This window comes from Coturnix japonica, chromosome 20 (assembly GCF_001577835.2).
Source record: "Coturnix japonica isolate 7356 chromosome 20, Coturnix japonica 2.1, whole genome shotgun sequence".
NCBI classification, from domain to species: domain Eukaryota; kingdom Metazoa; phylum Chordata; class Aves; order Galliformes; family Phasianidae; genus Coturnix; species Coturnix japonica.
Window position 1 is genome coordinate 4,824,524 of NC_029535.1, and position 11,373 is coordinate 4,835,896.

The 11,373-nt window shown below is 49.1% G+C and overlaps 1 protein-coding gene across 1 annotated transcript; it reads left to right on the forward strand.

Annotated features, from left to right (window-relative positions):
• The first annotated feature begins 6,091 nt into the window (after positions 1-6,091).
• Positions 6,092-9,571, forward strand: OSER1 (oxidative stress responsive serine rich 1). The gene is made up of 3 exons (XM_032448620.1): positions 6,092-6,207; positions 7,941-8,057; positions 8,756-9,571. Exons 1-3 carry the CDS (start codon positions 6,128-6,130, stop codon positions 9,447-9,449), a joined length of 891 nt encoding a protein of 296 aa, XP_032304511.1. The 5' UTR covers positions 6,092-6,127; the 3' UTR covers positions 9,450-9,571.
• The last annotated feature ends 1,802 nt before the right edge of the window (positions 9,572-11,373 follow it).

Here is an 11,373-nt window from a genome sequence, read left to right on the forward strand (position 1 = left end):
CTCTTGATAACCTCCTTATCACCCAGTTGTCTGGAGATGGCATCCAGCACAAGCTGTTCCATCACCTTCCCTGCAGCAGTGGTGAGGACGACCAGCCTATAATTTTCCGGGTCTTCCTTCTTGCCCTTTTTGAGGACTGGAGTGACACTGGCCGTCCTCCAGTCTTCAGGCACCTCCCCAGTTCTCCAAGACCTCTGATAGATTACAGAGAGTGGCTCAGCAACGACCTCCGCCAGCTCTCAGCACCCGTGGATGCACCCCATCAGGTCCCATGGATTTATGGACCTTAATGTTTCCTAGGCACTCACAGACCACCTCTTCCCCGACTAAAGGGAAATCTCCCATTCCCCGGACTCTCTCATCAACCTCCCAGGTCCGGGATTCCTGAGGGAGAGCCCTTTCACTAAAGACTGAAGAGAAGGCGGCGTTCAGTATTTCCGCCTTCTCAGCATCCCCCGTTACCAGAGCGCCCCCCTCACTTAGTATGGGGCCCACATTCTCCCTAGCCTTCCTTTTGCTGTCAACATATTTAAAAAAGACTTTTTTATTATTCTTTATCTCCTTAGCTAGATTCAACTCCAAGTGGGCTTTGGCCTTCCTGGTCGCATCTCTGCAGTCCCTGACTACATTCTTGTATTGTTCCCAAGTGGTCAGACCCTTTTTCCACATATCATGTACTTTCTTCTTTCCACGGAGCTTGCACATGAGCTCCTTATTCATCCACGCAGGTCTCCTTGCTCCTTTTCCCGATTTTTTAGTCACAGGGACGCACCGATCCTGAGCTTGGAAGAAGAGCCATTTAAATGCTAACCAGCTCTCACAGGCCCCCTTGCCTTCTAGCACCCTGGCCCATGTGATAGCACCAAGTAGGTCCAGAAGGAGATCAAAGTTGGCTCTCCTTAAATCCAGGGTAGCGATCCTACTTTTTGCTTTGCTTCCTCCACTCAACCTCCTTTAGCTGGAAAGGGGCACCTCTACGTTAGGAAATACGAGTAATAACATTGAAGCAGCAACAGTCTCCTCCCGTGGATCCGTGTCCGCAGAGCTCCATCTAGCGCCCATCTGGGACTGGTGATGGGACCGGTGCCATTTAACATCTTTATAGGCAACACGGACAGTGGGATCCTGTGCACCCTCATCAGATTTGCAGTTGATACCAAGCTGAGTGATGCAGCAGACACAAGGAGAGGGAACTGCTGGAGCAGGTCCAGAGGAGAGCCATGAAGATGGTCATAGGGCTGGAGCACCTCCCTGTAGGGCAGGTGAGACATCCTTATAGGACAGGGTGAGGGGAGCAGGGCCTCTTTCAGCTTGGTGAAGGCTTTGATGAGGCCTTATAGCAGCATTCCTGTACTGAAGGGGGTCTACAGGGTGGATGCTGTTATAACGGCAGGTAGTGAGAGGAGGAGGGGAAATGGCTTTGAACTGGAAGAGCATAGGTTTAGACTGGCTATCAGGAAGAAATTCCTTACTGTGAGGCTGCTGAAGCACTGGGACAGGTTGTCCTGTGAGGCTGTGGATGCCCCCTCCCTGGAAGCCTTCAAGGCTGGGCTGGATGGGGCTGTGAGCAGCCTGGTCTAGAGGGAGGTGTCCCTACCTGCAGCAGGGGGTTGGAAAGACATGATCTTAGAGGTCCCTTCCGGAACAAAATGAAACCACTCTGTGATTTTATGAAACAATATACAATTTTTATTAGAAAACTAAACTGTAACATGTAAGAAAACATTTGATGAAACACAAAACAGTAAAAAATACAACACAAATGAACTATTTAAATTAGTGATAACGCTTCGCCTTATGATAATCTATGGCTGTTCTCTTATGCGCCCGTCAGATCTTTCCTGAAGCCAGCAGGCTGAACCCGCGATCCTCCTGGTAAAGGATAGAGGGCTGCATTACAGCGGTGTCTCAGCACACGGCGTCAGCATCCCGATTCAGAGCCGTGGCTTTCAGGCGACGGGTGAGAAATGGGAGCTGACAGACGTGTCAGAGCGCTCTGTGCCGAGTGCAGCACTGACAGCCATGTGCTGCTCCGTGCCACTCACCTTGTCGCACCCAGGCGCAGCCTCTTGAAGGCGATGCACAGGTTTTGTATCTCCTGGTCATCATCCTGCTGCCACCTGTGGCAACAAAAGGACACGAGAGGAAACGTCAGCTCACCCTGCTGTTACTTGTGCCTGTCAGCAGCTGGGAAATGCAACGTGAGGAACTCGTAGGAGCGAGCTGCGGGGTGATCAGTGGGGAAGTGGATGCGGTTGAGCACCCAGCGGTGAGAGATCAGAGACTGATTTCTGTTGGTTTCCCGTCTGGACCGAGCAATAAAAGCCTCGTGTCCCCGTCAGTGCCCTTGGCAGCCATCGCTCTCGTGCTGTGCCTTCCCCAGGTGCAGAAGCAAAGCACAGTGTGTGCTATTGAGCGGCGGCTCCCAACAACGGGACGCAGCTCGTCCCGACAGCCCCGGCCCGCGACACTCACCACGGCGCGTCCAGCCGCCGCCTCTTGAACGGCGTCCGCGCGCTGCGCTCGTCGGGTTGTACGGGCGGCCGGTCAGCGCGGTGCCGCTTGTTCCCGGCTGCAGCGCTCCGAGCGGGGACGGCGGTTCGTGGCGATCGCACACGGGGTGCGGGGCTTCCCGTGCGCTCGGTGCCGTCCCCGCACGGCTCGTAGCACGGCACACGGCACGGCTCATCGCTCCGCTCATTGCGCTGCTCGCAGCCCCGCGCAGCCCCGCGGGCCGGGCCGGCCGAGGCGGTGGGAGGAGCCGCAGGCAGCCGATGGCTGGAGGAGTGCGCATGCGTGGGGCCGGGCAGGGCCCGCTTCCGGCCGAGGGCCTGCATCCGGGCGGAGAGAGACGAGCGGGAGCGCGTTGAGGCGGCGAGAGGAGCCCGGAGAGCGCGGAGACACCGAGACACGGGAGCGTCCGTTGGGTCCGTCCGCGTCCGTGTCGCTGTTGCCAGGCGCTGCGGGCTCGGCTCGGCTCGGCTCGGCTCGGGTCGGCGGTCGGGTCGGCGGCGCGCGCGGGGTCGGTCGGGACGGCGCTGTGCCTCGAGGCGCGGCCTGGTGCCGGGCCGGGCCCTGCCGTGCCGTGCTGTGCTGTGGGGTCGCGGCTGCCGCTGAGGCCCCGGCATGGCGCTGCGCTGCGCTGCGGGATTCACTGCAGCCGTGTGCGCTCGGGGCCGGTTGGCGGCACCGCTGTGTGTGCGGGGCACGGTCCGTAATGCGAACCGTACAGCGGGCTGGGAAACCTGCGGTACCGCTGTGTGAAATCTCTCCTTGCTGCCGTGTTGGTGGTGAAGGACAGGGTCTAACCGGTTGTTAGTGTTGTTACTTCAACCTGTTTCTATCGTGAGTTGACTGCCTCTGATTTACTGAACTCAGAACTGGGCATCTACGTCTTGTGAACTGAAAAGAAAGGCAGGGAGAAGCAGAACATGTGTTGGCTGAGTTGGCTGGGTTTGTCAGTGGGGGGCTCTGTTGGTTTGTTTGGGTTATTTTAGTATGTCAGATCCTATAAAGGCTGAGTGCAGCATGCAGAGCGATCGCTTCTGAGTCCTGCTTTCCTGTTTCTTTTTCCAGCAGTTCAGGGTTACAGATGAATTTCTAGCTTTGTCGATTTTGCTCTTGAGGCCAAGGAAGAAGCTTTGGGAATTGGGAACCGTGTGCTTTCCCTGTGTTTGTGCCCTTACCCCAGTGAGTGTCTGAGTAACGCACACACACAGTCAGGCTCTGTCCCTGCCTCTTTCTGCCGTGTTTATTTGCTGTGTGACTCACAGGACAGTGTGTGCCTCAGTGTTGTTGTGGTACGTCATCCTTCTGCATGTGTCATAATGGCTGCCTGCAGTAAGGCCTGTCCAGCTGGAATGTGAGCAGAGCGAGCAGCTGGAACGGCAACATGGGGAGCTGCCTCCAACTGGAATGAGACGGTGCAGGAGCACAGGTTGCCAGCTTCTGTCTGCTTAAACAACTGAACCATCGAAGTGCTGATTACTCCTCTTTCCTTACCTTGATCAGAACCTGACTGTGTTGTTTGCACCTTCTGTGTCTCTCTTGTGCTGGTAAGCCCAGAATAGGGCTCAGTGTGAGCTGGTCTGTGCTGAGCAGAGGGGAAGAATCACCTCCCTCTATCTGCTGCCTGTGCTCTAAATGTAGCCCAGCATATCGTGAGGCTTCTTCCCAGAAGGGGCACATTGTGGGCTGGTTTTTCCTTTGATACCCACCATGATTCCCAGGGCCTTTTCTACCAAGCTGCTTTACAGCTGGGTGCCTGGAGGTGCTCCCCAGGGCAGGACTTTGCAGCTCCCACAGCTGGGCTGCAGTGAGGTTGCTGTCAGCCCATTTTATTCCAGCCTGTCAGGGTCTCCCTGGATGGCAGCACAACCCTTGTGTGTATCTACCCCTCCTACCCATAACATCAGCAAACTGAGGGTATACACCATCTTTTGGATCCATAATAATGATGTTAAGCGGGACTGGACCCACTTTTAACTCCTGGTGTAAGTTACTTGTTACAGGCCTCCAGCCTGACCCTGCGCAGCTGTTCACCTCTAACTCCTTGGTTCATCCAGCCCATGCCTCATCAGTTTCTCTGCCAGGGTCTTAACGGGAGGTGGTGCTTAAAAGCTGTGCTGAAGTCAAGAGTTACAGTATCTACTGCTTTCTTCTCGTCTGCCAAGCCAGTTATTTCTTCATAAAGTCAGTCAAGTACGATTTCCACTTGTAAATTTAAACTAAAGAAACGAAGCAAGGGGCCTGAGACTGTGATCTGCTCACAACCCGCACAAACCCATGCAGTGTGGCAGCCACCAAACTGCCCGTATTTGCTGAAGAACTCAAATCAATCACTGGGACCCCTGTCCTGTTAGGAGGCAGCTTTGCAGAGACCAGGGCAGCAAAACACCTGTGTGTAAAGAATGTCACGTGTTGCAATGGAGGCTACATTGATGAAAAGGTGTTAAACGTGTTGCTTTTCTTGTTTCAATCATGAAATGAAGCATTAGTCTTTGCTGCCGGGATGGTGATGAAAGGTTTTTGGATGGCTTGAGCGAAGTTGGGGTTGGCAGTTCAGATCCTTTCACTATTTCAACCTGTTTCTATTGTGAGTTGACTGCCTCTGATTTACTTAACTGAAAATTGGGCATCTACGTCTTGTGAACTGAAAAGAAAGGCAGGGAGAACCAGAAAATGTGTTGGCGGAGTTGGCTGGGTTTGTCAGTGGGGGGCTCTGTTGGTTTGTTTGGGTTTTTTTAGTATGTAAGATCCTATAAAGACTGAGTGCAGCATGCAGAGCGATCGCTTCTGAGTCCTGCTTTCCTGTTTCTTCTTCCAGCAGTTCAGGGTGTATTAATCAAAACCAGCTGCACTCTAAGAATGTTCTGGGAGAGCGTGAATGTAATTAAAATGAAGCGTCGGTTGTGCAAATCTAAACAGCTTAAATGAAAAGCTGATGTGCTTTAAAAGCAGCCTGTTGTTGTTCCTTTAGTCCTCCGTGGTGGCAGCAGGGCACAGAGCACATCCAAAAGCTGTGGGTCTAACATGAGTCAATGCGCTGCTTCATCTACTTGTAACGGAGGAGGAGGAGAATTTAACCAAATAGCTGAGTTCTAGAAGTGATAACAATAAAATCCTTAGCTTAACAGTCTTGTCTTTAGAGAACTCTGTTTATTTTTGTGGTTTTTTTATGCATTTCTCTACGTATATATAATATCAGGCCTCAGTGCTGGGAATAGCAGCTGTAGAAAGCTGCCTGTTTCTAATGAGGTTGTTCCTTCTCACTGTTTCGGGAGGTATCCTGGTAGCATCTCTAAGACAAATGGAAGAGTCTGTCTGAACATGAATAGATGTGCAGGATGCTGTTAACCCCAGATTTTACTTTAAATCACTATTTCACCAATGCAGGTGTACAAGAAGAGACTGTTTGTTCCATTCCAGCTTGCTCTGAATCGACTTTGGCAAACATCCTACTAGAATGACCTCAGCTGTGTGCACTCCGTTTGCTATTTTGAGTTTATTTTCATTTATCACGGTGCTGCTGGGCAACTCATGTTTTTAACGTGGCGTTCATTCTCGTTTTCTTGTTTCTTTTCTGTTCTTAGCTGTATATGGTAACTGACAGCTTCTGACCATCTTAATGATGAAAACAGAAGCTAAAGACGGAGAGGAGGAAAGCCTGCAGACAGCATTCAAAAAGCTGAGAGTTGATGCAGCTGGGTAAGTAACAGCATGGGGAGGTATAGAGTTAAACTTACAAATGGACTAAGAGGGGAACACCCTTACTGTTAGATCTGGAAGAGTGAGGCAATCTCAAGAGGTCGGGCACTGAGAGCCTTCATTCTAGTTAGGTTGAACTAACTGTAGGAATTGTGATGTGTTAAATCATCGTTAGCTCCCAGCAGGCTTGAAGCAAACCTAATGATAAGCAGCGGCTGACAGCTTGCTTGAGATGAAGTTTGGCAGGATTCTGACTGTCACAGGTTGTGTCTGTGAGTCTGGAAGTCAATGTGTGATCACTGCAGCACAGGCTGTCTGGAGATGAACTCCTTTTCCCAAATAGAGAAATACTCCTTCCGTGTCAGTGAAGGAGAGCATTAGATGCAATGCATGATTCCCACACAAGCTCTTTTCACTGATGTCACTTTGAGACTTTCTGTTTATAGCTAAAATGTTGAATGGAAAAGAATGCTGTTTTTGTCTTGCTTCATAGGAGATCCAGTGTGTGGTACTTAACCCTTACTGTCCCAGGCAGAAGACAAGCTGCATGTGTCTTCTGTTAGCAAAAGTCATTTTTATTAAGAATAAACAGATGGTTTCTATATTATTCTTTTGCTGCTGATGAATGGATATCGCTACATTTGTAGTACTGAATTTCAGTAAGCTGCAGGCTGTAAAGCAGTTACACTGCTGAATGAAGTACAGCTGTAAGGCAGAATGTAAATATCAAACTGGTGGTTGGAGTTCCCTTAGAAGCTAGATAGCAAGTAGAGAGGCTTCTAATATGATCTTTCATTTAAGTAATTAAGCTCATTAGTAATCTGTCACCACCCCAAGTGCCTTTCATTACTTCAGCATCTCTAGTCCGGAAGCCAGATCAGGCATACTTTAATACTGGGGGTTTTCACTCTTGACCTTCAATTTACTACCGTGTTCGTAGTTTTAAAATGGGAAACAGCAGGTGCTTGAAGAATAGGTTAGTCTTCTAAATACCAGTTAATGCTGTCCTTCAGTGGCATGTGGAGACTTGTTTCCATTACTTGGGAAGCCAGTCCTGCTTTAAAAACAACTTAATGTAAGATGAATCGATCCTTATCAATTCCAGGTCAATATGTGGAGTCACAGCTTGACAGAATTGTTTGTGGTGTTGTCACAGATGGTCAGAAGCCTCAGCTTGGGGTGGCTTTGTAGCACTAGAGAATGGAATAAATTTTCTGTGCTGACTTGAATAAAAGTTGGATATTTGTCATAGTTCTGTTGCTCAAGCGGGTGAACTTGCAGTAGTATTAAAGAGTTTCAGCTTACATTGTCCTAGACAAAGGCGTAAGTGTTCTTCAGATAAACAACATCTATTTATGTCCAAAGAACATTTATTTTTAGGAAAGAATGGTGTATTTGTCTCTGGAAAAAGAGGCACATCTCTTCAGTCATGTTTTTTCCCCTCTCCTGGTAAAGTGAGGTTTAGCTGTTCTGCGTGTTTCCACGCTGAGGTGTGCAGTTTGGATGTGCGGTTTCATTGCTGTATGGCATCAACTGTGGTGCAAGTTTGTTATACAATTGTCTGGCACAGAACCGCATAACATTGCCTGCAGATCTGCGGTGCCTTTGTGGGCAGCTTTTTTGAGGCATGTCAGAAGTGATTTGGGTAATATTCTCTGGGGAAGAAGAGTCACATGCGTTTCCCTACTCATAATGCTGGCTAATCTTTGCTATTAATTGTTCATTCTTCACAGCTCTACTGCTTCTCTTTCTATTGGTGAAGGGACGAGTCCAAGAGCAGCGCTAGTTAGAACAGCAGCAGATGAAACCAAACCTAAGAATGCTTGTACTTCTAAGGAAACCTGGCATGGGTAAGAGAAGTCTGGGATTGTCAGGCTGCTTCAAATGTGATTGTGTTGAGAATGAATTTTAAATAGCCAGTTCTTCCAGTAACTGGGCCTCTAAGTAAGAGGTTCACATTGATTTCACTCAAGAGATTGTTTAAAATACTCTGCAGTACTTTTTTTCCCTTGTCGTATGACAAGTGTTCTTGTTTACAATTACACCAAGGAGTTGCTGTTCAGTTAAACATTGTAGATGTTTCTTAATGTAACTATGGGCTCCTGTTTTTCAGTCAGACAGCCATGAATGCATCTCTGTTATGAGCTGTTCAACCCTGTCGCTGATGTCACTGTGCTGTAGATACTAAATTAAATAATTCTTGGTTGTGTTTGCAGAACTTCACGTATCTTTGACTGAAACAAAGCTGGTCACTTGCCTTGATTCATAGATTTGTGCTATCTTCTTGTGCTCCATCCTTATCTGTGATGTTATCTTACATGCCTTACCCATTTTTTTTTTTTACCCTAGAAGCACACATTTCATTATACATTTTACAGGTGCTCGACCAGAACAATGCCAGATTCCAAGATAGTGGAATACCCTGAGCAAATAGTCTGAGCTTAAAGCTCTTGCATGCAACACTAGATCTTTTGCTGGATGTTATCCTTAGTCCAACAGTGAGTTGTTTGGTGAAACTTCACTCCCTTTTTTTATCTTTCCCTGTTAGATCTGTGAAGAAACCTTCAAGAGGAGCTGTGAGAACTCAGCGTCGCAGGCGTTCCAAGTCTCCAATTCTTCATCCTCCAAAATTTATCCACTGCAGCACGAAATCACAACCCACATGCAACCAACTGGTGCACAAGGGCCAGATCGATGCTCCAGCTGAAGGCAGTGCGTTTGGAATATTAGTCCCAAAGGAAGCTCGTGCACATGAACGATGCAGTATTGCCTCAGATGTTGGCCAGAAAAGAGATGGCGTTGGTTCTTCTGGAGCCTCTGTTGCACAGTCCACATCAGTGAACACACAAGAAAATGCTCCCACTGCCATTTCTTTAGTATCCGAAGCAAGCCTAAAGACTGCAGAGCTCTCTGACTTCCGATCTGTGTCCAAGCTGAACAAGAATAAGCCATGTGCCTGCATAGATAAAGCCTGTCAGTGTAAACGATGGCAAGATATGGAGGTGTATAAATTCTCTGGCTTGCAGAACACTTTCACGTTGGCTTCTGATAGAAGAACAGTTGCTGAGGATCACTCCCAGTCTTTGCCATCGAGAACTCCATCAAGTTCCCCACGCTCTTGCTCTGAGCAAGCCAGAGCCTTTGTGGATGATGTGACTATCGAAGATCTTTCAGGATACATGGAATACTACTTGTATATTCCAAAGAAAATGTCTCACATGGCAGAAATGATGTACACCTGAAAATAAGGACTGCTAAAAACAGAAGGGTGGGTGGTTTGTACATGTCCTTAGTCACAGTCATGTGAGATGGAACCTGATCACTGCTCACTGTGCTTGCAATAAAATCCTTTCTTCGCATCTTAGCTGATGTTCCTTATTTCAGCTGGACAAATGCTGGTTTCAGGATGTTAGTTTAAACTTGGACTAGATAATGAGGTAAATACAGTGAACATGTTTGGAGGGTATCTGTCTGTCTGTGCTTGAGACTCAACATGGGAATCTCTACTATGTTTTCAGAATCCTTCTGTTTGTTGGAAGAGAAGTCTGTGAATCTCACTGCTTAGAGCTCTTGGAGACCTTGGTTGGAATTCAGCTTCTTTGAAATTGCTTTGAGCCCAGGTTGCAGTACTGGGTTTGTATTTCTGGGTGTGTTTCTGCCTCTGGTTTTATTTCATAAAGGATCGTGACCATCTCCTGTCTCCCCCTTGATACAGTTGGTACCCACAGCAAATCCAGGAGGCAGAATCTGCTTTTCATGGGAGAAAGCGTTCTTATTTCTTTGTGCCTAAAGAGAGGCTTTACTTCTGATGGCCTAAACAGGCATTCTCCTTCACCCCTCTGATACTGAGTTAGTCCCTAGGTTAACAAAGGAAGACTTGTTTCAAGAGTTTATCCTGATCTATGGAGTGTATTCTAGTGGGAAATGTAAAGCAAGTGTTCCTCATTATTTGATGTCTGTTAGGCCTTGGAGGTTTATCTGCAGCAGCAGAAGCACCTGCTTTCTTCAGGGGTGTTGCTTCGCTTTGTTCTTACTCTGTTAAACTCAGAGCTCTGCTCAGCGTGTTTTCAGGACGCGCTGCTGTGCCACTAGAGGTCCCTCCACTCCTCTGTGCTGGGTGCAGATGGATCCTCACCAGCCCTGGCAGGAGGATGCCGATTTTTCTGCCAAGATGAAGAAATCAGGCAAGATCTGGGTGGTGTCTGATCACACACGAGGTTTGATGTTGTCTGAAGTTCGATTGTACGGCTAATTTAGCGCTCAGGGTAGGCTCTGAATGCCAACGTGTGCGTTAAGTTGTCCATACAGCTGTCTATCAGTTCACACAAGTGTGCTGTGCAGTTAGGAGGAGTTGCTAAGTAAACAATTACGTGCTCCTGAACTTGGCATCTTCTTAGGGCAGTTACAACACACTTGGGCTGGCAGATCCCAGAATGCTGCAGAATAGGCGGCCGTGGGCAGCTGCAACTGCTGCCTTAACACTTCCAGCGCTGTTACTACGAGTTGTTTTGGTCTACCCAGGAGCCACAAGGCACAAACACAGGCAGATATTTTGCAGCTTGCCTGCTGTTTGTACACATGTAAGTGCAAGAAAAGCCGTATGTTTGTTTGCTGTTTAATACATCTGAGAATCACAGCTTGGGAAGTTGTCTGAGGTGTGAAGCTGTATGATGTAGCGTGCAGCCTGCTGAGGGCTGGGACAGCATTGCCCAGGGGCAGATACAGTGACTGGGAGCTCATCCCAAAGAGGTGAGCAGAACCTGGCAGCATGCTGCCATCCTGTGCTCCTGCAGCTGCCTGGGGCTTTGTGGGCCATAAGGGGAATTAATGCTGTCTGCTTGTGGTCTCACTTGGACAGTGTCTCCCAGGTAGGACAGGTGTGACTGGGAGGGGGCTCGGCTGAGCCCGGTGCACTGGGCTTTCATTCCTCATCCTCTCTCTGCCATCTCCATGGGATGACGTGAGGAGCCAGGCGCCCCTTCCCAGCCGCTATTTTCGGCAGGCATTTTCTTTCCCAGCCTCTGCTGGCCGCCTGCCCGGAGGTGGGGAGGCCGGAGCCGGGGGGGCTGACTCTCCCTCCTCCTTCATAAAAGGGCCCCGAAGCGGGGGCCGGGCCACGGGGTTATTTTTGGGAGCAGCTCCTGGGATCCGATGGCCTTGTTAGGG

Bases quoted from the DNA above. Each gene is read 5' to 3' on its own strand.
- OSER1 (XM_032448620.1), top strand. From the start codon at position 6,128: ATGATGAAAACAGAAGCTAAAGACGGAGAGGAGGAAAGCCTGCAGACA. The intron at 6,208-7,940 runs GTAAGTAACAGC...CATTCTTCACAG, and splicing joins CTGAGAGTTGATGCAGCTGG to CTCTACTGCTTCTCTTTCTA. The intron at 8,058-8,755 runs GTAAGAGAAGTC...TTTCCCTGTTAG, and splicing joins TCTAAGGAAACCTGGCATGG to ATCTGTGAAGAAACCTTCAA.